The sequence below is a fragment of the Salvelinus fontinalis genome, chromosome 39 (assembly GCF_029448725.1).
Source record: "Salvelinus fontinalis isolate EN_2023a chromosome 39, ASM2944872v1, whole genome shotgun sequence".
Taxonomy (NCBI): Eukaryota; Metazoa; Chordata; class Actinopteri; order Salmoniformes; family Salmonidae; genus Salvelinus; species Salvelinus fontinalis.
In genome coordinates, this window is record NC_074703.1 from 26,250,938 (window position 1) to 26,277,677 (window position 26,740).

The 26,740-nt window shown below is 46.4% G+C and overlaps 2 protein-coding genes across 5 annotated transcripts in view; one reads left to right on the forward strand and one right to left on the reverse strand.

The window, feature by feature from the left end:
* Nucleotides 1-9,923, forward strand: dnai7 (dynein axonemal intermediate chain 7). 3 transcript variants are annotated; one of them, XM_055905382.1, is made up of 16 exons: nt 1-2,061; nt 2,415-2,432; nt 2,712-2,799; nt 3,034-3,125; nt 3,253-3,357; nt 3,561-3,698; nt 3,926-4,060; nt 4,199-4,302; nt 4,492-4,801; nt 4,889-5,015; nt 5,321-5,484; nt 6,278-6,461; nt 6,697-6,893; nt 7,150-7,308; nt 8,986-9,099; nt 9,388-9,923. In XM_055905382.1, exons 1-16 carry the CDS (start codon nt 2,059-2,061, stop codon nt 9,655-9,657), a joined length of 2,208 nt encoding a protein of 735 aa, XP_055761357.1. In that variant the 5' UTR covers nt 1-2,058; the 3' UTR covers nt 9,658-9,923. The 3 variants fall into 3 exon arrangements, with proteins under 3 accessions (XP_055761357.1, XP_055761356.1, XP_055761355.1); XM_055905380.1 differs by having other exon boundaries at nt 3-2,061; nt 6,697-6,911; XM_055905381.1 differs by lacking the exon at nt 2,415-2,432 and having other exon boundaries at nt 2-2,061; nt 6,697-6,911.
* Nucleotides 9,887-26,740, reverse strand: part of LOC129838434 (inositol 1,4,5-triphosphate receptor associated 2-like) — a 23,947-nt gene continuing 7,093 nt past the window's right edge. The window contains exons 9-37 of one of the 2 annotated variants that reach the window (XM_055905378.1): nt 26,590-26,640; nt 25,892-25,969; nt 25,436-25,492; nt 25,058-25,117; nt 24,722-24,786; nt 24,429-24,522; nt 24,087-24,221; nt 23,668-23,769; nt 22,493-22,644; nt 21,602-21,713; nt 20,444-20,717; nt 19,710-19,762; nt 18,684-18,783; nt 18,324-18,495; nt 17,898-17,973; nt 15,021-15,067; nt 14,739-14,827; nt 14,489-14,649; nt 13,957-14,041; nt 13,712-13,757; nt 13,550-13,583; nt 13,325-13,465; nt 13,024-13,158; nt 12,755-12,911; nt 12,635-12,678; nt 12,379-12,515; nt 12,078-12,182; nt 11,702-11,821; nt 9,887-10,829 (exon numbers count right to left, since the gene is read on the reverse strand). In XM_055905378.1, the coding sequence (XP_055761353.1) occupies nt 10,565-10,829; nt 11,702-11,821; nt 12,078-12,182; nt 12,379-12,515; nt 12,635-12,678; nt 12,755-12,911; nt 13,024-13,158; nt 13,325-13,465; nt 13,550-13,583; nt 13,712-13,757; nt 13,957-14,041; nt 14,489-14,649; nt 14,739-14,827; nt 15,021-15,067; nt 17,898-17,973; nt 18,324-18,495; nt 18,684-18,783; nt 19,710-19,762; nt 20,444-20,717; nt 21,602-21,713; nt 22,493-22,644; nt 23,668-23,769; nt 24,087-24,221; nt 24,429-24,522; nt 24,722-24,786; nt 25,058-25,117; nt 25,436-25,492; nt 25,892-25,969; nt 26,590-26,640 (3,147 nt within the window). In that variant the 3' untranslated portion in view covers nt 9,887-10,564. The remainder of the gene's footprint in view (nt 10,830-11,701; nt 11,822-12,077; nt 12,183-12,378; nt 12,516-12,634; nt 12,679-12,754; nt 12,912-13,023; nt 13,159-13,324; nt 13,466-13,549; nt 13,584-13,711; nt 13,758-13,956; nt 14,042-14,488; nt 14,650-14,738; nt 14,828-15,020; nt 15,068-17,897; nt 17,974-18,323; nt 18,496-18,683; nt 18,784-19,709; nt 19,763-20,443; nt 20,718-21,601; nt 21,714-22,492; nt 22,645-23,667; nt 23,770-24,086; nt 24,222-24,428; nt 24,523-24,721; nt 24,787-25,057; nt 25,118-25,435; nt 25,493-25,891; nt 25,970-26,589; nt 26,641-26,740) is intronic. The other variant, XM_055905379.1, reaches the window with a different exon arrangement.

The following is a 26,740-nucleotide window of genomic DNA, read 5'->3' on the forward strand; positions in this document are numbered from 1 at the left end:
ACCACGTTTGACTCTGTTCCATTTCTTCCATTCCAGCCATAACAATGAGCCCATCCTCCTATATTCTCCTCTCCTATAGCTCCTCCCATCAGCCTCCACTATTGTAGATCAGTCAGTCAGTCCCAATTTACCTACGTTACATAACAGTTCTGACGTTCTCGCACACGGCCACTATGACAATTGTGTATTTAATCCTCTAAGAAAACCAATGGTCCAAACATCACGTCTACCATAATCCATTCAAACATTATTGAGGTTTTTACCCTTGTAGGATGGCCAGAATTAAGGTAACTACTGTAAATCAATGGAGGCCAGAGAAAAAAAGTGGTCAAAAATCCTAGAGACACTTACACGGTTATCAAAACGTCACACAAGGGTAAACCTACACAAAACACGATCCTTATTTTAAGTGTTTCTAAAATCCCCTATGGAAAAAATGAATGGGGGGAAAACGATTGGAACCATTTCCCTGTTTGACTGCTAGCTTTTATGGGTATTGTGACTATTAGGTGATTTCTTCCCTTCTCAGCTGTCTATCACGGACTCCTGGTTTCAGCCAATCGGTGTGCCCGAATGGACATTTGGACTCTGGCACCTCCTACTCTTGGTCAGAGTGATCATCAGCTGATGAGGACGCAAAGTTTTCTAGAAATGTTTTGTGCGTTCATCTGCAATAAGAAGTGATCTTGTGTTTCTATATGTGTGTGTGCGCGCTAATGTGTCCTGGTGAACTAGAGTAGAGAATACAATTCTGGATATGGACAGATCTGCCTGGTTCTTACCGGACCGCCTGTAGTGGGTCAGGCCAAAGTAGAGTCAGCTTAAGTTACTTGCGGGTGAGGGCATCTTCAGCCAACCGCTCAGACGGATAAAACTAGCCGTTTTTACACCTGTTCTTTTGCAAAGATTTCTCACAAAAACAAGCATATCTCTGTGAAATGCCAATGAAGCACTGAGCGTATATCAAGCTTTTTATTTTCAAAGCCATTTACATTTAGCTTGTGTCATCCTAATTTAGTTTAGTTTGCGACCCGCGGAAAGATCTTTGAAGACGACGACCACAAAATGTAAAATCCTCAAAAGATGTTACGAGAAACCTGCATTGCTATGTCAACAGAGCTCGGTGCTTATCAGATGTATTTGGAAACGAAATCCGAGTTTTGGGATATAGTTTAAATAAAATGTTAGAGAAGGAGCCCACTGAACGATTCAGAACATGAATAATCATATTTGTCTTTGTAAAACGGGCAGAGTGGGTGGAGACGCTATGACCTATGTCATTGGCCCTGTTCGAGAGCATCAAAACGACTGCAGGTGACTGCCGACTGACTCATCTACAAATCCCTTTTCATCATAAATAACGACTCATTATTATTTGTAGGTCAGTCACAGTTTACCCATAATACGGTTTTGATCCTCTTGAACACAGCCAATGGCGTACGTCAGAAAGCACGAGGATCGTCACTCTTCCGTGACGCCATCTGATCTGACGTGAGACAATATGCAGCCGATGTATCAAAAACCACTGGGAACTCGGAAACATCCTATTTCCGACTGCAGTGCATTCAAACAACTGAGAACTCGGAAAAAACGAGCTCCAACATGGAAAAATCGTTTTGAACGGTAATCCCACTCGGAATTCCATGTCGGCAATTCAGGGCTCTTTCTAGAGCGCAGACTTTGCGACCTGAAGGTCACTGACGTCATGATTTTACCTCGAATTTCCCAGATGTAATGAAAGCACAAAAATGTACAGTACATTATGGGTTTGAACCTCTCGAACACGTGCTTACATCGACCTGTGTGTCAAGATTTTGATTGTATGACTTAATTTGCCTTTTTATTTATGTTTTATTTTGATTGTATGACAAACATTTTTGAAAAAAAGGGCATTTTAAGTTATACAATGAAAATGTAACTATGAGTTAATAAACAACGCCATAAATCGTTGTACATATCGCAAAGCAAAATATTGACCTACTGTGCGTGCGTTACCGTTCCCATGGTAACTTGGACGCGAAAATAGTTGGAAGCTGACTGATATCCCACCAAGAGAAAATGGTGAGCAGTTTTCAAACAAATGTTAGCTACTTTATCTAACTAGTGCGTTAGAAAATTAATATCTGGTTAGGTTGTTAAGATATTAAGTAGCTAGATACAGCTAGTTGCATAAGTACTTGCTCTGGCAACAAACTGGCTACATAGCTGACGTTAGTTAGCTAAACCAGAGTTAGCTAACGCTAGCTAGCAAACAAGTCACTGCAAATCATCGTTCTCTTTACTGCAAGTGCTACTGCAATTATGAGGCTGCTGCAAGTCTGTGTTTGTCTCTTTTTGCTTCGTTCAGCCTTATCTTGCTACAGCTAAATAGTCTATCCCCTAACGTTATATTCTGTATGTTCTTTCCTTGTTAGCCATCCAAGGATGCAAAGGTAACTGTTAACTACTGTTATGAATAGCATAATATTGATTCATGAGAGATATAACAAGCTAGGCCTAGTAGATATAGCTAGCTAAATTGGATATAATATCATGTTCTCAGTTTCTCCCCACCATCTCAGAGTTTAAGTTCTTTAGATAGCTATGTTCTTTACCTTCATACTCTCTTTTGTAATGCCCACAACTTGCAAGAATTCAGTAGTTTGCACATGTGTCTATGATCACAATAGATTACATTTGTTCATTAAGTTGAATTGTTGATTTGGTTCAAGTCTGCCCAAAAGAAAGGAAGCAAGCTCAGTAAGGCTGAAAAGGAGCAACTTCAGAAAGAGGAGGATCAGAGAAGACAAAAGGAAGAGGGTACTGGTCATTTCTCATTATCATTCAATCCATAACGAAACCTCCGTCATAGGCTAATTGTTGTATGTCTGTGTGTGCATTTGTACACCATTTGATCTGTGTTATTGAACTGCCATTTGTATTATAGATGCTTCAATAGTATGCACAGTGATACATCAGATACAGTACATGCTATTGAAGTAGCCCCATGAGTGTATGTTTGACCCATGACTCCTTTCCCCCTCTGCTGTGTAGAGGAGGCTCGACTCCTGGCTGAGAAGGATGAGCAAGAGAGGCTGGAGAGAGAGAGAAAGGAGCATGAGGAACATCAGAGACTGGAGCTAAAGGTATTACCATCACTGACCTTTATCATTCATGGTTATTGGTGTGTTTGTGTACAGAGATGGCTTGAAGTTAAACCTGTCCATAATGTACTAATGAAAAAGAGTGATCATTGCTTGCTTTCTGTGACAGGACAAAGATCGCAGAGAGGATGAGCTTAACGAACTGCGTCATCTACTGGAAGAGAACCAGACTGCAGTCACCAAGTGGGAGACTGACTCCAGAGCGAAAGCCAAGGTGTGTGATTGTTCTAAAGCTCTAACTCTGGCCTGACTTTTGTGTAGTTACTAAGATATTAGCTATGCTAGTCCTAGCCTTCATGTTATGGTTTTACCAGACACCATGTCCAAGAGACTACCGTAATGGCCTTGGTAGATGTAGATAAATCAATCAGATGAGCCCCATTTGACATAGTTAAACACTGCTCGTTTTCTCCCTAGTGGGACAGGTACATGCGTTGTGACGGGAGTCCAGACCCGTCAGTCCAGCAGGAGATCAACACCTTCATCAACCTGTGGTGCGAGGACCCAGAGGTCCAGATCAAACCGGTTCTAAAGGAGTGTGCCCTGGCTTTACAGGTAGGTTTACTATTAAACACCAGGGTAACATTACGGAGACATGAAACGGGATTCTACCGGTTCTGAATGTGTCCGATAAGAACGCTCAATTTAGTTTTTCATTTGAAAAACACTTGTTCCTTTTTGATCCCACTTAACGAGACTGTCAAGAGCACTTCTATTTGAGAAAGGATTCTACCAAATGAATGATGAACATAAACATGGCTGCACTTCATCTCCGCCTGCAGCTGCTAGACGAGCTGGAGGGTATGCTGAGGGACCAGCCTGAAGCAGCGGATGCCGTGAGATACCAGGAGACCCTGCTCTCCATCCAGACTCTCATCCAATCCAAACTTGACCACAGCACTGAGGAGATACTCAAGGTAGGGGTGCTGATGATGTTTAAGGCATGCAGAAAACATGTCTGCCAGTTTGTTTAGGAAGCGACTGTATTTAAGTTTTGTAATGTAAGATGAGCATGTTTTGCTTATGTCTGTTTGTGTGTTTCTCCCTGGCCACAGTGGGCCAACGCTCACTCAGACATTGAGACGGGGAACATGCAGACAGTGGTCCAGGATGACATCATCACACTGTGTCTGTGGGCTAACCTTAACAAGAACCCAAGGCACGTCACAGACGTATGTCTGATTTTCGTTCTATTCACTTCACACAAATAGAGACTTTCTATCTAGTCTCCTTGCTACCAGTCTGTTTCTACTCAAACCCATTCTTATGGGTGTGTTGGGTAAAGAAAAAACAGAACAATTTAGTATTTTCAATTTGTGACAGTGTTTCTCTCTCTGTGGCTCTCCAGGTTTAAAGGGTTCCAGTTCGAGGAGGTGGGGCTGGGCTTTGAGCTGCCCAAACAGCTGGCAGTCAGTGACGTCGCTGTGAGAATCCTCCACACCCACTACGACCACTTGTCTCACCGGGCCAACCTGAAAAGCCAGAACCCCAGCAGGATGTCCCTAGGCCTGGGGGCCAGGGAGGAACCTCTTCTGGAGGGAGAGACCCCTGTGGGGGAGTGTGAGGATACGGAGGGAGATGGTGACAGGAGAGGGAGCACACAGCAGGGAGGTGCAGAGGAAGAGGTGCAGTCTGTCAGAGGGTCTGAAGGCAGGAAGGTAAGCTGGAAACCAAAAGATGAATGAATAAAAAATAAAGTGACATAGGCTAACGTCTGTGTGCGCATCCATGTGTATGTGTGTCAGAGTGCGGTGAGTGTGATATCTATGAAGGAGGAGAGGAGGAGTGGTCAGAAGCAGCTGGAGGATGCGAAACAGAAGCTGGAGGAGAATGGGAGTCAGATAGATACAATGTTAGAGGGAGATGACTCAGGTGAGACTACAACTGGCTCAGAGGACAAAGTGGTCAAATAACATTCCCTTTATATATTTCACTGTTCTGTTTGGATTCTTTTTAGTGTCATGTTTAGGGTTGCAACATTCCTGGAATCAGGAAGGAATAAGTAGGAAATCCAGGAGTCCTTCAAACAAGATTTCCTGGAAAAAAATAGAATTTAGGGAAAGTTTCCAGAATTTTGCAACCCTAGCTGTTACTATAAAACACTGCTTGAGAATTAACCTGCCCCTTTCATTCCATATTGTGATTCCCACGTTCACCTGTACGTGTGTCCTGTCCAGGTGAGGGAGACTCCGCCCCTACCCCGATGGACCCAGTGATTGACAGCTATGAGGGTCAGGTGGTTGACCTGCAGCAGTACACGCCCCTGGGAGGAGTCTTCTACTGCGATGTCTTCCGTCTGCCGCCACAGTCCCAACAACTCAATGGATGGGAGATGAGAGAGGTGAACCAAAACCACCAAGTACAGCACCTATGCTGAACAAAAATATAAACGCAACACGTAAAGTTGTCTCACAACACCATAGATGTCTCAAGTTTTGAGGGAGCGTGCAATTGGCATTGCCTGCAGGAATGTCCACCAGAGCTGTTGGCAGATCATTTAATATTAATTTCTCTACCATAAGCCGCCTCCAATGTTGTTTTAGAGAATTTGGCAGTACGTCCAACCGGCCTCACAACCGTAGACCACGTGTAAACACGCCAGCCCAGGACCTCCACACCCGGCTTCTTCACCTGGGGGATCGTCTGAGACCAGCCACCCGGACAGCTGATGAAATTTTTGTCTGTAATAAAGCCCTTTTGTGGGGGAAAACTCATTCTGACTGGCTGGGCCTGGCTCCCCAGTGGGTGGGCCTATGCCACCCCAAGCCCTCCCATGGCTGCGCCCCTGCATGTGAAATCCATAGATTAGGGCCTAATTTATTTCAATTGACTGATTTCCTTTGAACTGTAGCTCATGGAACTCGTTGAAATTGTTGCATGTTGGGTTTATATTTATGTTCAGTATAGTTCAGAAAGTGCCCTTTCTGACAGCAGTTTCCCTTCCTACATACAACTCAGTGTAATGTACTCCATGGACTTTCACTGGGCACCCCGTCTGTGAGTTACTGAATGTGTAAACTCCTTGATAAAGTATATGATGCATTAATCAAGGGGACTAGATACCCTTGAGGAAAGTAACAGAACCAGCTTTATTTCTCTGAGTTAACATTGGTGTCTCTCGCCCCAACCCCCAGCTGTTAGACACAGGGCTGCAGCCGTTCCCCTACCCCACAGAGCAGACTCAGATCCAGGGCTCTGCCTCCATGAAGCTGGAGGACAGTGGGGTCCTGACCTGTCCCCCTGTAGGGGTCACAGTCACCCTGCCTGACTCTGTCCTGATCCTGGAGGACCCCCAGGTGGCCCGCTGGGACCCTGAAGGTGAGAGACACCTGAAGAACTGGACAGGCTCCACATGGGACTGATAGTGATACCGTTGCATGTATTTAACATATGCCAGAATCTGAATGTAGTTCCTACCTTGTGGGGGGCACTCTACCCAAAAAGTACAGAACTTTCAGATAGAAATGTGTGGAGTTGACATGATTCCCTTTTCTACATTATTGAGAGCCATGATGTCTAGTCAACACATCTAAAATTATCTGTCAATCAATAGGTCAGCACTGGAAAACCGACTGCATCAGTGAGACGTCGTACGACCAGGCAGAGCGGAAGATCTCGTTCAAGATGGACTCGTTCTACGCCTTCACGCTTCTACAGGACTCATATGCCAACATGCCGTTCCAGAGCTGGGAGCTCAGACCACTGGGCCAGGACTCTGCCCTGCTCACCATCACCGCAGCCCTCACTGAAGTCAGTATCACCATCAAGGCAAGAACTCACAATCTGTCATGCTTCATCTCCTCCATTGACACTGTTGGGTGCATCTCAACAGTCAAAAATGGCTTCCTCTATTTGTGAACATTCCTCAGTGATTCATATCTGGGGAAACAGTATTGTGGAAATCTAGCCAATGTTTTCAGTGGTAATGAAGGAAACGAGGCTATTATTCTATTGAGGCATTACCCAAATTCATGCCATAATGCATCCTGACTCATCTCTCTGACAGGGCAGCAAGTGTATGCTCCAGTCAGACCAGGAGAGAGGACTGAACCACATCCTGGGCCAGTGGATGAGTCCCTCTGTACTGCAGAAAGCCATGGTCAGCGCCGGGGTCAACATCTTCGTCAACCAATACTCCGACAAATATGTCAGCGTAAACGCAAAGGTGAGTGCCATCTGGATTAGATGATGCATGTTACACAAAGCAATGTGGGCACACAATTCATGTTGCTTGTAACACTGTTGAACCAAAAACCTAAACTCAGCAAACAAATAAACGTCCTCTCACTGTCAACTGCGTTTATTTTCAGCAAACTGAACATGTGTAAATATTTATATGAACATAACAAGATTAAACAACTGAGACAAACTAAACAAGTTCCACAGACATGTGAGTAACAGAAATTGAATAATGTGTCCCTGAACAAAGGGGGGTCAAAATCAAAAGTAACAGTCAGTATCTGGTGTGGCCACCAGCTGCATTAAGTACTGCAGTGCATCTCCTCCTCGTGGACTGCACCAGATTTGCCAGTTCTTGCTGTGAGATGTTATCCCACTTCCACCAAAGCACCTGCAAGTTCCCGGACATTTCTGGGGGGGGGAATGGCCCTAGCCCTCACCCTCTGATCCAACAGGTCCCAGACGTGCTCAATGGGATTGACATCCGGGCTCTTTGCTGGCCATGACAGAACACTGACATTCCTGTCTTGCATGAAATCACACACAGAACGAGTAGTTTGGCTGGTGGCATTGTCATGCTGGAGGGTCATGTCAGGATGAGCCTGCAGGAAGGGTACCACATGAGGGAGAAGGGTGTCTTCCCTGTAACGCACAGCATTAAGATTGCCTGCAATGACAATGAGCTCAGTCCGATGATGCTGTGACACACCGCCCCAGACCCTCCACCTCGATCCTGCTCCAGAGTACAGGCCTCGGTGTAACGCTCATTCCTTCGACGATAAACGCGAATCCAACCTTCACCCCCGGTGAGACAAAACCGTGACTCGTCAGTGAAGAGCACTTTTTGCCAGTCCTGTCTGGTCCGGTGACGTTGGGTTCGTGCCGGTGATGTCTGGTGAGGACCTGCCTTACAAGCCTTCAGTCCAGCCTCTCTCAGCCTATTGCGGACAGTCTGAGCACTGATGGAGCGATTGTGCGTTCCTGGTGTAACTTGGGCACCAGGAACTGCTTTCCTGCAGGTGTGATGTTCGGATGTACCGATCCTGTGCAGGTGATGTTACACGTGGTCTGCCACTGCGAGGACGATCAGCTGTCCATCCTGTCTCCCTGTAGCACTGTCTTAGGCATCACACAGTACGGACATTGCAATCTATTGCCCTGGCCACATCTGCAGTCCTCATGCCTCCTTGCAGCATGCCTACGGCACGTTCACGCAGATGAGCAGAGACCCTGGGCGTCTTTCTTTTGGTGTTTTTCAGTCAGTAGAAAGGCCTCTTTAGTGTCCTAAGTCTTCATAACTGTGACCTTAATTGCCTACCGTCTGTTATTGTCTTAACAACCGTTCCACAGGTGCATGTTCATTAATTGTTTATGGTTCATTGAACAAGCATGGGAAACAGTGTTTAAACCCTTTACAATGAAGATCTGTGAAGTTATTTGGATTTTTATGAATTATCTTTGAAAGACAGGGTCCTGAAAAAGGGACGTTTCTTTTTTGAAATTTATTTTGTGAAAACTACAGTAGGTTGGAGTGTAGAAACGTCTAATGCAGTATCTTTCTCCTCCCTTGTAGGACCCTCTAAAAAATGTGGAAATTAAAATCTGGTTTGGCTTAAATGGTGTTGAGTTGTAAAGCTTGTCATAACATTAACCTTTTCTCCAGGACCCTCTGATAGAAAACGCTGTGTATGAACAGATGGCCCTGCTCTCCTCTGCCTTCGCCTTCTCCTGGAGCCAGTGGAACACGCAGTGTGGCCACGAGTATCTGGTGCTGCAGGTACACTTAGAGATGCATACTGTTTAAACACACTCAGTCCTTGGATAGAGGACCTCCCCAGAAAGTAACAGAAATAGCTTCAGAATCAGGAAAGAGCTGCAGTGCATATAGGGGAAACACTAGACAGACTAGATTTGATTGAGATTCACCTCTAGTACTGACATTTCCATGCAGATGGACAGGATATTCACCCTACTATTGACACCTTCTCTCCAAAGTGTGGGAGCACCTAGCAGCCATCCCAGTGTCGCTGTGGTGTGTGTGTCGTAGAATTAACCTCTCTCCCAGGTGTGTGAGCACCTAGACCCAGTCCCGGTCCGAGAGGACTCGTGGTGTGTGTACCTGCTGGGGGCCCAGAGGAGCCAAAAGCTGAGGATTAAGGAACACAGTGAGGCGTTCTCTCCAGAGCTGGACCCCGGCAGCGAGTTCCACTCCACCTTCCTGCACATGCTCCGAGACGGCATGTCCCCCGCCGGACAGGAACGACGCTCTCACCACCTGTTCATCGAGGCCGTGCACAGACTGCTGCGTGTTACACGGCCTCTCACATACTCCTGACTACAATAGATACTAGACCCCCAAGCTCTATGTAGGAGTAGCCAACAACCACAGATCTAGGATCAGATTGAACTATTCCCGATGATAAACTTTAACCATTAGGGGGAATATGTGTATCAGGTAGGTTAGCGGCTACTTCAACCTACTCTGTGCGAAACATCGTGGGTATGACAGACTGCTCACTGTGAACTTTATCCCTTACAACAGATGGACCCTTATGTAAAACCAGTTTATTTCTGTAGAATAAAGTTCCTTTATTGTGTAAAGTTTGACTCCCCGTCTTTGGAACATACAAAAGTGGATGAATTTCATAAGTGAGCACTTAAAGAAGTAGAGTAAAAACCATTTGTGTGAGTTTGTAACAAAAACAGACGCAATATAATAGATATACACATATCCCCACTGTCAAACGATAAATTAAAACATAAAAAAAATGCATTTTAATTGTTAAAATGATGGTCTCTTCAGGCAACCGCAAATGCCATAATAGATTCAGAAGTTTACTATGAAATGTGTTTTAAAAAGTAAAAACGGCTAAATCCACTGTCCACGAGCAAGCATGTTGATGTCCATAGGCTGATGGACCAACAAACGCTCAAAGGTGTGACGTGATTGGATAGCATGCGCTGAAGTCCATTACATGATTGGACAGCCCAATGCTGGTGTCCTTGACTTGATCTGCCAACATTACAATCCCCTTTCTGTAACGGCGCTGTAGAATGTCTCCAGGCACCAATAGGAAATCTGTGGTGTTCAGTAGTCCCAGTACCAACACACCGACTGCTTCTGTCTTCACACACTAACTAGTCTAACACACGTGATGGTTCAAGTTGCAGAAGTGCTTCCAGGGGTTGACCATACCCAGGTGCCTGCCCGTCCATCCCTGTCTGCTGGGGCCACAGCCCCTCTAAACCGGTGGCTGTCCGTTGTGCCTCAGCCCTGTGTAGGGCCACAGGAGCTGCTGGATGGTCACCCAGGAGTCCCCGGTCCCCACGGGCGCTCCATCCACGGCCGGCTGCAGCACCAGGCTGGCTAGGAGGGCCAGGAGGCCTGCTAGGACCACTACTAGGGCCAGCCAGAGCCACAGTCCCCGGGACCCGCTGGCTGCAGACGCAGGCCGGGAGGAGTAGCCCAAACACGGGGCTGCTGCGGCCTGCTCTGCCAGGATGGGACTGGAGAGAGAGTGGGAGAGAGGGAAAGAGACGATTTAGAATGGACGCCAAAGTAAGACTTAGCCGAAGCCAAGCTAATGTCTGGATGAGACAGTCTGCTTTAGCCAGCTGTCTGTCCGTCTTCCCAAAGCAGTGATGTAGCGATGCAGAAAGACTGGCGCCTAGGCTAAGTTAGGATGGTGTTAGCGGCGTGGACTGACCACTCCAAAGCGTTCTCTGTAGCACACACCTGGTACACAGAAAATAGAAAAACAGCACTAGAGCATGTTGAGCGGCGAGGCGATACATGTCTCACATACACTCCCCAGGACACACAAAGGCACACTATTTCTCCTGATGGGAATGGATGGAAGAGATTAGAGCTGAAGGAGAGTTTGGTTGAAGCAGAAACCAGAACCACATGTCCAGAGACTGCTTTGTCTCAGGGGACAGATTCACAAAGCATTTGCTCTAGACCAGGTATATTGCTTACACCTGTCTTTCGGCTCAGTCAATTTGGACCAGAGTCTGGCTCCCTGGACTTAAAGCAGCACAGCCTGGAAGCCAGATTGGCTTATGATTTAACCAACCGCTTTAGATTTGTCAAGCAGTTGGCTAAATCAGACAATCCAGGCTACAGCATCTAGAACCCTTTTCACACTACTGAGCCAAGCCGAATTGTACTGCTCTGGCCTCGTTACGCATCCACGGTAGTTGGCGGAAAAAAACTGAGCCAGCACAGTACAGTTCAGGTGGGCACGATGGTGTGAAAAGTTTATAAGGCTCAGGAGCGGCAGAGAAGCTACTAAGCCTAACCAGCTACGCAGCAGTAAAAAGCAGTGCTGCCTGGCTGTAGATGGTAGCGAAACACTAGTGGTTGGTTCACTACTAACGTCTTGTTGGGCATAATCAGGGCAGTGATTTTGTTGCCCAGCTCAGTGAGACTGGACTTCCTCTGAACGGGCACTTCCCTTCTCTCCTCATCTGAAGGAGAGTCTGCGTCGTAGGCAGGCCTGTGGGACGGGGTGGGCATGCATGGTTCACACACTTAGGACCCACATTTTGTTACATACATGCTTAGGGTATGCACACAGATACTCTGCAGTCAATGCTCCACATGCGCCTGTTATGTACACAGGTTGTTCTCCTACAGACTTGTTACATACATACCGTACATGGTTGGGCAAATTAAATGCAGAATGTTTGTTTTCAGTTTGAGGTAAAGTGCGACGGGCGCGCTTCTGCCACACAGCCGATATCAGCCCTTACCCCTTCATCAGCATCATGAGTGAGGGCTCGCCAGTCTCAACCCAAGCCCCGGAGCTAACAAAGCGCTTTAGAGGAGGACGCCCCGTGCTCTTCCCTGTCACATTCCTGTAACCACACCACACGCATACACATTCCACACAACACATCCCGCAAGTTTTAACAAAGGCCCCTAATTTACAAACACCTAGATGCAAATTTCTTCCTCGGAAATCATTTGTTTTGCAAAACAGGGTCAAGACTGCGTTTTAAATATACTTCAACAACTCCCCACTTCCCCCACACAGTGCCGCAGTCTACCTACCAGGGAGATCTGTGGGTGAGTCTCTCTGCCTCCGTCTCGGTGGTGTCCTGCAGTTTATTAGGCATGTCAAAATGCATGGGTCCACCTCCACCACCGGACCGGGGGATAGCTGCTATGCTGACCCGTCGGGCTGATGCCTGACGAAAGGAGGAATAGGGAAACAATACAAGACAGTGTACAGATGCACAGACAGTGATTACTACAGTGACTAAAACAGCAGCACATTATCATATACACTGAGCCTAAACTGACCTACCTTATAGGACGTTGCTCCAGATTGCTTCTTGCCTCTGAAATCATCTAAAAGGAAAAATATTCCGTATTAGAAAGAAACATAAGATAGAGGTGTGTGTGTGTGTTTGTGTGTGTCCCTCACCGGAGTGTGTTCCTCCAGAGTGGGAGCCGAAGGACCTCTCGTTCTGCAACATGTTCTCCCTCAGCTCAGTGAGCTCAGTGTGTTCCTTAGTGTACATCCTCCTCAGGTTCTCTACATGCTGGACCATTATCTCTACTGCCTTGCCTGTACGAGACTCCTGGAGGGGGAGAGAGACGTCACACAGACGCCGACCTACACCGTCTACCTATATGACTCTCCTCAAAAGGTGAGGAGAGGGGGACAAATCACGCAATTCAGTTGTACTGTACCTGGTGTATGGCGCCCAGCATCTCTGAGCGACTGGACACTCTGGTCATGGACTGGATGAGGACGTCCAGGTTCTTCTGAAGTCTCTGGATGATCTCCATAGACTGGTTATCATCCTCACACAGAGGGGCCAGGGCCTGGGTAGAGCAGACGCGAGGAAGGTAAAAAGGAAATTGTATACCCCTCTCACCTGTAGCAAGTCCTGACAGCTACATTTGGACACCTCACTCCTGTGTCTCCCTCTTCAACCTGTCCCTTTACATGTGGTTGAAGTCTCCCTTCTACCCAGTCCCTTCCTCTCACCTGTAGTAGTCCCTGGCAACTGGACACCTCCCTCCGGACGTTCTCCTCGGCCAGGTCCCGTGACCTCTCCTCCAGCCTCAGCCTCTTCTCCAGGGTGAACAGGTCACACTTAAAGCCCAGGGACAGGCGCTGGAACTCCGTCTGACAGGTAGACAACACAGCCTTAGCTCTAGGATGGTACATACAGAGAGATAATCAAGAGAACGAAAATGTTGGAAAGCTTACCACTACCTCAATCTCCTTGTCGTTAGGGGACAGGCTGCAATGAGGAAAACAGTATGTGTCACTAGAAAACAGCTATGAGTGTCACAGTACCTGAGAGCATTTATATTATTATCTTGGCAATGCATCTTTAAAATATGAGGTACTGTATGTTGAGCAGCCTACCTGCTTCTGTCCCCTACGGTTGAGTTCTCAGAAACAGAGGTTTCAACTGGTACGACACAGAGAAACAGAGAGAGAGAAACATGTCTTGCTATTCTCTCTTTTACAATAGAAAGAGATCGATATCGTTTTTCTAATCAACCACACAACGTGACAATTTAAATTTTTGACTTCAGTCAGTAATTAGACTTATACAAGTATTACAACATTAGGAACGTTATCAGCTGAGGTATCTGGGGTTAACTCACCGTCCTTCTCTGTGGTAACACTGGTTTCACTCAGGTCCTCTTGTACCTTCCCTTCCTCGATGACATCCATACTGCGAGACAGCTCCTGGATGATTGTGGTGAACGTTACACACTCCGTACACACACACTTCTCCCTCACTGTACAAACACTTCTCGGTCTCGCTGTTATCCGCCGCCCCAGACACATACAATTCTAACGATCTAGCAGACTGTATCCAGTAACCAATGTCACATAGTACTACAGTATACCTAGCTAGATCTGTACAATCATCCATTCTGCCAGAGCGCTGTGAAGTGCTTCCCTGTGTAGATAAGCAGTCGACTTAAGTGAAAGAATGTTCACTCCCAAACAAGGCAGGAAAGACAACATTTTCACAAGGTCATGATACTATTTATGCAAAGTTCTCACTATCTCAGAGCTCTCATCTCAAATGATTAGTGCACTCCTTTTGATCAGAACTCCTTGTAGTGCACTAGGGATTAGGGTGCCATTTGAGACAGGGAGCCATATATCATTAAATAGACAGCTCACCAGTTCCTTCTTGAACTTGCTCCTCAGAACCAGGGAGTCAATTTTGGCTCCTGAGGGGTCAGGTGTCATAGCATCCCTTGAACCCCGTGATGGGTCAGTGGGCGCAACATTCAGTCCATCCATGGTCCGAGAGCCTCCGTTCTCTGCCAGATTGACTGTCCCTGTAGAGCCGGTGAAAGAAGTGTTATACACATGCAAACGCACGCACACACACTTGGCAGGAGGCCATAGCTCCTGTATTTCCTCCTACCTGACAAGTCCACTTCCACGGTAGGCACCTGCACCACCGACTCCTGTATGCCCTCGTCCTCCTCCTCCAGTACTGGTAACAGGCTGGTGCTGGAACACACACACGAGAGCGCTGCAGCAATTCACTACCGTGTGCCTCTATCACAACGTTCTAAACATTTCAAACAAAGTCAACATTAACCTCCTGACAGAAAATACATCTCAGCACACAGACAGCATATGTCAGAAAAAAGTACACTACTTCCATCATGTAACTAGGAGACAATCATGTGTTCACACTCACCTGTCCTCTGCTAGCACTCTCTCAGCCAGCTGGTCCTTGGTTAGCTTCTGAGAGAGAAAGAAAGAGGTGAGAGATGAATGCAAGTGGCCTTGTAACATACTTTCAGCACTACTCGTCAGAGGAAGTTAATGATTAAAGAGTGACACGTGCACAAAATTGCATACCGTACCTGTCCCATGGCATCAGTGTTATCTCTGCTCTGTACAGTGAATAGAAAGGATGGAGAACGCTCATGTCTTACATAATGTGCTGGTTGGTGGAGAGCAGCTGTGTGTGTGTGTGTGTGTGTGTGTGTGTGTGTGTGTGTGTGTGTGTGTGTGTGTGTGTGTGTGTGTGTGTGTGTGTGTAAAACGCATTTACACTGGCAGGGCAGTAAGTAGTGGGGGCGGTGGAATACAGAACACACACTACAGCTAGGTAAGAGCGGAAGGCACTAGACTATATAAAGCGGGATACTCGAGCGCAGAGCTATGCTATGAGTGGTTGTTGGGTAATGGAACTGTGCATAACAATCAAGAAGAGAATGACGCTATAAAAACCAAACTCAAATCCCACTGCAAAACAGATACAACCTGGATCCAGATCCCTTTTATGTATTATCTATGAAGCTTTTAAACTCTACACAACCCATGTTTCTAAACAAAACGGTTATTCAGAAGCGAGGACACAGAACAATCCAAGACTGTTGCATTTATTCATGCAACATCCAGTCCAGGACATTGCATAATTTATAAGCAAACAGGGTGATGATGTCAGGCAGATTTGGCCAATAACGCCAGTGTCTTCGTTTCCTGCTACTGAATAACTGCCAGACTGGCAAAGCTGATGTTGCCATGTGTCATTAAGTGTTCATAAAGGGATTATAAAAGGTTTAAGTGTGTTCAACCAAGTTTCAATATCGGGAATAATTCATATTTATCCCAAGAGTCCCAGGAAATACCGGTAAAAATCGTAGGAAATATAGGAAGTGCCTATATCAACTGTTTAAAACCAACATTTAGTCACTCACTATACCAGGGTTCTCCCAAAATAAGATTGTCTGCATTGCCGGCTTGGCTGCGCCACTAGCCTATGTAAAGATTTCACAGTAAGTGAAACTGATATTTAGTAATGATAGAGTAACTTTGATAGCCAATGACATTGTTGTGAATTGAATAGCCGTTCATGAAGTCGGAGCGTTATTATGTTCCTCAATTAATTCAGCGATTTCAATAGTAGGCTAGGCCGAGGGCCAGGCTATCGCGACACGGCACGCTCAGGACGCACCCTGAGTAGGCTAAGGCTAAAAGCGTTTGAAGCATACAAACTTTGCAACGGCAGTCAAACAAAAGTCAAAGCCCCAAAGCTGCTGAGCTTGCTAAATAACCAACTAAATGACATAATATCTTATATTTGGCAAAATCAAGTTGAGGATTATGCAGATAGCAGGTCAGCTCATGAATAACAGAGAGGAAGGAAATTTTTTACATTTCAAGGCATCTTAAAATGGGGATCAACTCTAAAAACAAATATCCATATCTACTCTCGTAACATTTGTTGATCCCACATTCTCTAAGGAAGCTCTCATATGGGCAGCGCAGTGAAGCCGGGAAAAGTTCTAGCGGTATTTTGACATGCTTTTGATAACAGCAACCTCTAAACTGGTTCGGGTCTCTGTGCAGTCCGGCAGTGTCAATTATGTGTGTGATTTTAATTTATGGCAACAGTGTGAAGTGTATATACTAAGGTTCCATGCAACAACCTGCTTGGATAATGTGCTATTTAATTGTTTTGCCAATCTGCTGCTGCACATGTTGTATATTTTGTGGAATTGCATTAGTATGACATTCGGGGAAAATATTGTGATTTCCCAGTCCTGGGATCCCGGTTATGGTTGTTAATCCTTATAGTTAACTAGAGTTTTATAAACTCACGTAAGTCCAACTTGATTACTAGCCTACAAACAGAAATATAATAATAACTTCCTTCTCCTGTGTTTTTTTCTCTCCAAGACACCCTCAGAGAGTTGGGTTACAGTCAGGGTCAGCCATCATCAATGGCGACCCTTGAGCAATTAGGGTTTACTTCCTTGCTCAAGCGCACAGAGATTTTTCACCTGCCTCAGGGATTCGAACTAGCAACCTTTCGGTTACTGGCCCAACGCTCTAACCGCTAGGCTACCTGCTCTTTCACTACTCTCCAGTCTACCAAACTGACACACAGATCCAGCTCTAAATGCTAATCCTCACTCCAGACAGATGAAACCTGCACTCTTAACTCTACTCGAAGAAATATGTTGGCTCCCTCTGGGAGTGCCACCCCACTGTGCCTACACAGAGCAGGAGACTGGAATAACAGAAATAGCATGTCTGTCGGTCGATGGACTCACAGCTAACCCCTGGGACAACACTGAAATAACCAAACAAAAACCGGCTCAGAAAATATAAACGTTTAGTCGACTACACAACGGTATACACGTAAACATAGACTATTATTACACAGACATAACATCCTATGCACACAATCTGGATGAAGGAACCAAATAAGTCATACTTGCCTCCCTTAGCAAAGTGTGCAGTGAAGCAACTGGAGCAGAATACTCACAGGAGGGAGGGACCATGGGTCCCACTCCACCCTAACCCCCTCCTCTCTTGGCACAACCCTCAGCTGACCAGCCCCTGTCCATACCCCTCCATCCCATCCACAACACAGCACCACTCAGCCCAACCAGGAAGAGAATGAACAGAGTGAGAGTAAAAGAGGGAAAGAGAGAGCGATAGAAAAGAGGAAGTCAAAGAGGCGAGAGATGGTGTCACAGTGGTTGTGACTGTCAATGAAGGAAGTTAGTTTTCACATCATTGTGCCATCAGTAAAATACTTCCTGTGTATTGTACTGACCTGTGTGTCACTCATATTGGTTGAGGTGGTGATGTCCTCTCCTTTTCCTCTTTCACTGCCGTCTGTCTGCTGGGGGCTGACCCCAAGAGAAAGGTGAAAGGTCAGTATGTGTCGCTTGGAGCCCAACCAGAGAAATTATTTGGGGTGTGCTTATCTCTCTCAGATAGTAGGAAGCAGCTAGGGTCACTGACTGACTGCGCAAACCTATAACAGCAAAGTCACTGCCCCAGCCCCGATTACAGGTGCATCGTGGGTATGCAAAGTGTCGCTAAAGGGGCCCAATTACACAGCCAACATTTCCCTCATTCAACTTGAAAAACACTCATTTGACTGGCAAATGTGTCCAGAGAGGAAGAGAAGCATGCTACAGTGCACTCACACCGAAACTACGACTGTACTGTAAAAGCCACAGAGCTCTGATCTCACCTGCCAGTCAGTAAAATGGTCTCATCTATCACAGGGTAAGTGCAGCTGGGAGATACCATCTCAGCCAGCCTGGGGGGTGGACTGTTCCTAGCAGTGATGGTCCTGTCATGTTCTGGTGAGCCAGGCTGAGGTGTGTCTTGAAGGGGCACTATGGTGTCAGGGCTCATTGCATCTGGACAAAAGGGTGAGGAGTCATAAGTGAAACGGCATTGGAGAGAGCCATCCAACTCAATGAAATATACTGAATGCATGAAGAGAGATACTAAATTTGCTGTAGTTGCAGGCTAGAGAGAGTCAGTGATTACAGGTTGCAGAGAGAAAAAGACTGATCAGAGGGGAGGAAGAGAAAGTCGGTCTTACCCGATAGAGAAGAGTGGGAGGGAGGGAGTGGATGCTCCTCGGTGTCAACAGCATGCTGGTGGGCGTCCTCAGGCCCAAAGTATTCTGGTAATTTGGCACCCTGAGGCACAACACATAAATATCATTTAAAAAAGAAAGAAAAAGTATGAATATGATCAACAGACGAGCATCAATACATAACAGCCACCTGTCCATTCAGTTCATGTGAAAGGATGTAGCGATATCAGACTGGCAAGCAACAGTGCCTTTGCTTACCCAACAACAAAGCATAGAAAACCTCTTACATCACCTCTGTATCAGTGTGAGTCACTGTCCATTCCCTATCCATCCGATTAAGTAAGAAAGCTCGACTTCAGAAGATGAGCCATTCCATTTAGTCTATCTTGAACTAATGAATAAAAGCAAGGTTGTATGAGTTTGTCAAGTGGGAGGAAAGTAAAAAGCATGAGAGAGGAAGATGGAAAGAGTGTGTGTTCCAGCCTAGATTGGTCCATGTCCTGTTGTCTATTCACCGAGGTGTGGTTCACACTTCTGCTCCTGTTCCAATGCTCTTAAAATGCTTCCTTACTCTGTTCCTTCCTTGGAGTGGTCACTGATCAGACATGACAGGACTGGTAAAAGCTACACAAAACCAGAGTGATCAGGATAGGTAGTTGATTCATTCAAGGAAGAGGCGAGGGAAGGATGCATGTTCAAAGTATTTAAACGGGGCCGATGACCATTCCCCCTTTTCCTGCCCACCAGCACCAAAGGAAGAAGTGGCCTCTTAAAACTATCACCACCACATACGGTCACATGCACTCCGACGACTACGTAGATCTACATGCTAGAAGGGACATCCCCATTCTAAGCAATGTTCCAAGGTGGTGGTTCTGTCATATAAAAGAATTGGTATTCATTTGAGTAAACAACCACCAGTCAAGTCTGCAGTGGACAACCAGAAAACGAATCCAGAGAAAAGCTTTAAAGCACACCGACACATTAAGGTTACATACAGAGTAAGAGGTTTTATAGACTGCCATCTACCTGTGGGGATAGACTGTCCACTCTCTGGTCACCATCTGTTGCCGCTGTGGTTTCTGAGAGAGAAAAAAGGGAGGGGGGGGGGGGGGGGGGGGGAAGGGAGAGACCGGAAGGAAGAAGAAAAGCTAATTAGTTAAAGTTGAAAATCATCTCCGTTATATTCAGCTGGGGTCACTGGCAAGGTCAAACTAAGCCCCACCCACTACCATCATAGACCATATTATTAGCCCATTAAACTCCCTGTCTGTGTTAGAGTGGGTTTAGAGGCAGTAAACCACATTCTTTGGGTTCTGGCAGCCGGTGATGCCAGACCACTTCCACTGGGTTTGGATGACTTTAACACCTGGCCATAGAAGGCTGGGACCTAGAAGACTTGTCAACAAACCACACACAGACAGACAGGCTGGGTCGTCTAGGGGCTTTTAACCAGGACACACACTAAGAGGTCCCTAGCTGGAGACCCTGGCCATCTATGGCTGTCCTTGCCACAAACCCCAGAGGGCTGTGTGGGTCTGGTTCTTCAAGGGTGGCTGAGTGCTCTGTGACTCCAAGGATTACAGGGGTAATCCACACAGGCTTTTGACGAACTCACTAACCCCTGGTTTACCCAGTGTTTCAGTAGCTCAGAACCAGAGAAAGACCTTACAGGAACTCCTGTACACTCACTAAAATACAGCCCAATATGGAGTTATAATAGGATATCATGATTACTAATCTGTGGAAGCCTACTCACTCACCTCTCAGATCCTCTCCCTCCGTCTGGTCGGGTTCACTTTGTTCCGAGAGAGGAGAGAGAAGGGAGATCCCCCTCAGTCCCCCCTCTGGTCCCTCTCCCCCCACCACGGTCCACCTCTCCACAAACTCCCCAGGCTGGTCCCCCCTCTCTGTCAGTCTGTCCTCCTCCGTCGGTCCCGTCTCCCGGCTCTTGATGTCCCTGTACGTCTCCGCCCCCTCGTTCTTCAGGAAGTCTTGGAGGACAAACTCCTCGTCCCAGTCCAGGTCCTCCCCAGCCTAACAAAGTAAATAAACTGAATTAAAACCTGTTCAGGGAATCGATCAAATCGATTTCTAAAGCATTTTTCACATTAGCAGAAAGAGGTTTTTCAGTAACTCTGCCTAGACACCAAAGAGCACGTAGAAGCACAGGAAAAACTGTCTAAAAAGGCTAATGAATACAAAAACAAACAGTAGGATAAAGTTACTTGTTTATTCAATGCATCAATGTTTTAATTGCATCTGTCCCTACTTAAATAAATGACAGATATATACATAGAATGGAGCCTGTTCAAAGTGCTAATGTGAGGTTTATGAGTTTAACAGCAAATCAAACATGGAGTAGGATGAAGTCACATTTTCCCGGGAATGCTGATCTAAGATCAATTGTGCGTTTCTCCTCCCTAATAGTTGAGGTTGGGGAGATGGTAACCCGATCCTAGATCTATGCCTACGGCCGATAGACAATAAAGGCACTCACAAAATAACATCACAGAATATTTCTCCTGATCAGAAAGTGTTCAAAGTGTCCACTCAGCCTCCCACTCCATCCTTTAGCATCTCTATTAAACAGCCTCTCCATCTGGATGGAAAACGTACTCCAAAGTTATACAACTATTCACCATCTGAATCCGAGTCCTATTCTCTGCTATGTTCCATGGCTCTCAATGCCTGTGTCCTAACAGTAGCCCAATATCCACTATACCCGACATCTTTCTCCCATACCATCCCATACCACCATTTCGACAAGATATTCTACAGTTATTCAAACGCTACATGCCATCTGTGGCGCACAGGGGACACCTCTTCCCCCCTCTCTCAATTAGTCCTACCTGTGGATCATCAGGGTCAGGGGTTTCACAGCTAGTCTCTGCTATCCCGTCTACCTCTCCCCCTCCTACCTGTGTGTCCTCGTCGGGGGTCTGGCAGCTGGCCTCCCTGCTGTCCCCCGGTGTATTTAGCTGGTCCAACTCTTCACGCAGCTGCTGCTTCTGATTCTCCTGCTCCTGAACCCTGCACGGACAGACCCACGTAAATTACACACATATTTACACACAGACAAGTAAAGCAACACACTCCCAAAAACATCAACAAAAAGGGTCACTAGCCACAAATACTTCTGAAACCATGGCAAACATGCATCCAGTGACTACAATGCAAATTAACAGATTCACTCTCACCCAGCCCATTGATAGCGTAGTGAAGGGTCCATAACATAACATACTGTACCCAATCCGCAGGCCCATGCAGTGTCCCATGCTGCTGTTGCCCAGCCTGTACTAGGATGATAGGGGCTCTCCAGAGCTCCTAACTTCCAGTATTGGACAGCTCTTAACACCCAGTCCCAGACTAGTCCAGAGGGCCTGTGCACAGCTGGCTAGCCCAGACAACGTTCCCACAGCCTGGCCTGATAACGCCCCCCCTCCCCCTTTTATCCTCCAGAGCAGGGCGGCAGTGTGGAACGGGCCCACGTGGCAGTGAGGCAGCTACAGACAGAGAGCCATACTGGGCCAGGACCCAACCACTACTTAGACAGGTTAAAGGTCACCCAGTCAGACCCAGAGCACAGAGACTTCGGGAGAGCAGAGGGAAGCAACCAAATATGACCAGATTCCTCCCTAGATCCCTCCTGTACAGAGCCTGTATCTTCTTAGACAATGACAGCCCCTCCCTCCACACTGTAAACCTTTCTTATACAAGACCCACAAAATCTACTTGACCAGTGAGAGAAAAGCAGCACTAGTTCCTCTTGACCCTCACTTCCAACAGGCACACGCTCAACCCCCACTCACCTGACTGACAGGTGTAGTATCTCAGTGCGGGACCTCCTTATGCTGTTGGCCATCTTGATCAGTTCGTTCTCCAGGGAGTCGGTGTACTGGTCCAACTGCTCCAGGCTGAGGCCCAACTCCGTCCTCCTCTGATCCAGCTCAGACTGCACCGCCTGTGGGGGAGAAAGCGCAGGGAGTCAGCCTCTTCCTGGAGCTACAGAGTCTCAGGCAGTCAGACAGCCTATCCAGCGGTACTAGATGTATAGTAAAGTATGTCCATCTCTTAGTCAGTCAGTGACACTACTGCACTCACTCTTTACTCAAGAAGAATGTTTACTCGGTGTCTGACGAATGCAGATTGGAGAGAGAAAGGAGGTGGGAGAGAGGAAAGGGAGTGAATAGAGTGACAGGGAGGGAGAGAGGGGGGAATGAAAGAGAGAGACAGAGGGTGGCAGAGGGAGGTGACAAAGACCGACCGAGAGAGAGCGAGAGTGTGTGTGTGTTGCGAGAAAGACTGAATTTACACTACAGCACACTAACTAAGCCACGCTGCATTAATAGGCATTGATGGGATAGAGATAGTTATATAACATTGTAGATTAGGGATCTCTGGAGAGGAGAGAGAGAACAGCCATATTATGTAATCCTCTAAAAGCTACGAGCAGAGAGAGTCCTATTCAGCTCAAACTCCTCCCTACTCTCCACATTGAACTCCGTAGGTGGCATCTCAATAGCCTAATTGCTCCTTTCCTTGTCTCATTTCCTGTATCTGCATTCTGCACTGATCTGAAAGAACAGGATAAGTGAAAAACAATATGAGGGGAAACCAAAAGGTATTTGCTCTCTTCTCTTGAATCTCTGAACCTAGAGAAACACCAACCTCTGCTTTGGTACAGATGTGGCCCCCAGGATACCTACACACACAAACACCTAGAGAGTTCTCTGGTACAGAGTGACTCAGTAACATCCTCCTCTACCACTGAGCTGGATAGAGGGTTGATACATCCACTCGAATGGCTCTCTAGTGTGTGAGTGAGGGAGAGAGAGCAATAGAAAAATAGTGAGAGAAAGAGAATGAGAGGGGGAGAGGAAGAGAAAGAGAATGAGAGGGGGAGAGGAAGAGAATGAGAGAGGACAGAAAGAAGGAGTGAGAACGAGAGAGGGAGAGCGAGATAGTGTGTGTGTATGCCCCTCACCTGCAGTCTGGGGTCTTTACTAGCCCCTGGTCCTCCATAGTGGTGTATGAGTCCTCTGAGGGTTGACAAGATGGAGAGGCCCTCGTCCTTAAAATCTCTCCTCTGAAAACAACCAGAAAAACAATGTGTTTCAGGTTACCCGTGTCACTACTTTAAGTACTAATCAATTCAATTTTCTACGGAAGAAAATGAGTCATGCATCTACACCACAATCATAGAACAATGACATCATAGATGCACAAAAAGTAGTTTTCTCCATGCTTCTTCATGCTTTTGAAATGTGTGCTGCTTAGATACCAGTCCCTGCATAGTGTATTGAGTGCATAATTAGGACAGTAAGGGCTGAAGATATCGAATGAATTATTAGGACTGCTGTATCTATAGTGTACAATTGGGACAATGTCTGCTGTATAGAGTACCAGTTTGTTGATGAGGCTCTTGAACTCCAGGGACATCTGGTCAGGTGTGGGGCCCTGCAGGAGCACTAATACCTCCCTGTCCAGAGACTCATCTAGCACAGATGCAAAGCTCAGCGGCGACCCACACGCCGCACCCTGGAAATAAGACACGACTTGGTCATTAACCCTGAAGCGGATAGGCGGATGGTTTCAGTAAACTATAGCATAATAGGGTCCCTGGAGCTGATGATTTGGGTGAATACAGTGGATTGGTTCTCAAAGGTGTGAGCGTACTCAAACAGAGAGAGTGGGTGTTCAATTCACAGGCTGCAAACATGGAACAAGGGGATATATTTAACTGACTTCCGGAGGTGTTTGAGCAAGGGCCAGTTCTGTCTGCAGGGATCCTGAAGTGCTGTGGTTCAACCTGTATGCCACCGACAGAGAGATACCTGCACTGCAAGAGGGAGAGCGAGAGACAATAAGAGAACGCAAAAAAAGGATCATCCCACAGAGAAAGAGAGAGAAAAAAGAGAGAAAGAAGAGAAAGAGAACCAAACTACAAAGACAAAAGGAAATAGTTAACAGAATACACAGCATTCCCCAATCCTGCTACTAGACCAGTCAAGGCTCCACCTCTAGTACAGTGTACTTACACTGCCATGTCTGGCGGCATCATGTGTATCTGGCTCTCCAGCTTGGTCTTGTCTGCTCTCAACAGCTGTCAGAGACAACAGACATCAAACATGGTTAGATAACACCACTACTGCTGCAGCTAATACATATTCACTGCAGCTGACAGATAGACAGAAAGACATGCATATCATATAGGGCTTTGCTGAGACAGAAATCATTTTGCAGAGCTCTCTGGTCGGCAGTTCAGGAACAACGTTGCTGCTTGTACACATCCACTCCTTTATGATCTAGTGCATGGGAGTAGGGGCTAAGGGGAGATTTGGGATAGGGTAATGATTTCCAGACAGCCTCCTCACCTCTGTGACTGATGAGTACTCCATCACTGTAGCCTTCAGCTCCTCAATCTGTCTGCACTTCTGTAGAGGGGAGACAACATGACAGCAATATTCTTGATTATCATATTTCCCCCAGGACAATGTCTCTGAAACGTTCTAAATGTACGGTCATATGAATGAACAGATCAACAGACCATGCCCTGAAGCCTGGGTTATTACTGATCTAAGGACCCAATCTACAATGTGACTTTCGCTCTGTTCAGCCGTGTTATCATAGAGAATGTACAGTAGGGGACAGCCCGACTACAACAATGACCCATCTTTATTCATTACTGAACAGTTACCGAACAAAAAGTACTATAAAGAAATGCTTTGTTTTTTCATTCAGATGATACTGACCTGGAATATGAGAGATTCCTTCTCACTCACGACAGCATCAAAGGAATGGTTTTGGACCTGTGGATGAGAGAGCAGACACTACACCGTGACACCACTGGCACTCATCCACAACACACAGACAGACCAATCAGCAGCAGGCGTGGGGATCACTTTGATCCTAAAGGCCAGTTACGTAGGTCCATAGCACTGCAATCCAGGACTTTTCAGAAGACCATGAAAGGCAAAACAAACATTCACACAACCTTTACTTCTAGGCACAGTTGACCAGAAACAGATGAAGCCTAGTCCTGGACTAAGAAGCATTCTAAAACTGGAGAATCTTAATTGAAAGTGATTTTTTAAAGTTGAGAACTAGGCTTAATCTGTTTCCAGGAAACCGCTTTCTAGTTGCCTACCTTGAATTGCTTATTCCCTCGACAGTACAATAGCTTGTTTAATACAGTTATGTGGACCCACCTGCAGCTCAGCATTCAGGTCACACAGTTCAATCATCCTCTTCTGGAGGTCATCCATCTCCATGGTGACCTTGATGTTCTAGTCCACAGGTAGGGAGGAGGAGGAGGGAGAGATGCCTTATTTTACCCTACCATGTCAGTTAAAAGTGGACACGGTACATTAGTGTAGATAGCCATGGAACGGCATTTCCTAAATCCGTGTTTCCCAACCCTGGTCCTCCAACACCCCCAACAGTACACATTTTTATTGGAACCCTGGACAAACACCCCTGATTCAACTTGTCAACTAATCATCAAGCCCTCAATGAGTTGAATGAGGTGTTTGTCAAGGGCTACAACGAAACTGTGTACTGTTGTGGGTACTCGAGGACCAGGGTTGGGAAAAACTGTCCAAGATCCTGGAAAAACAGCAGACAGGAAGTTCCCAGGGGAAGCAGATAGTCCTGCTGCTTTGTGGTCGTTTCTCCCTTGTAAGCACTTAACTGATCAATGACACTGATTGGTCGGAGAGCACAACCCTGATGACTCGCCACCAAATCAAATCTCTCATTAAAAGGAATGACAACCACGTAGAAGCACTTGAGGTGCCTTTAAAATGCTTCCAATTAAATACATGATAAAGTAATGAAATGACCCAAGATCAATGTAGATCTTGATGAAAGGGGTTCCGTGTGGAGAGAAAGGTATCCAGTACAGTACCTCATCCTGAAGACAGCTTATCTTTGCAATCAGACTCTGGTTCTCTCTCTCCTGTTGGGGAGATGTTGAGTTAGTATGCCTGTGGACGTTGTATAGTTAGTTGGATACAGGTAACAGCCAAAGGAAACACCAAAACGAGACAGAACAACTT

Excerpts from the sequence above, each read along its gene's own strand:
- dnai7 (XM_055905380.1), top strand. Across the intron at positions 7,309-8,985 it reads ATGTCAGCGTAAACGCAAAG|GACCCTCTGATAGAAAACGC; the intron begins GTGAGTGCCATC and ends CCTTTTCTCCAG. Across the intron at positions 9,100-9,387 it reads ACGAGTATCTGGTGCTGCAG|GTGTGTGAGCACCTAGACCC; the intron begins GTACACTTAGAG and ends CCTCTCTCCCAG.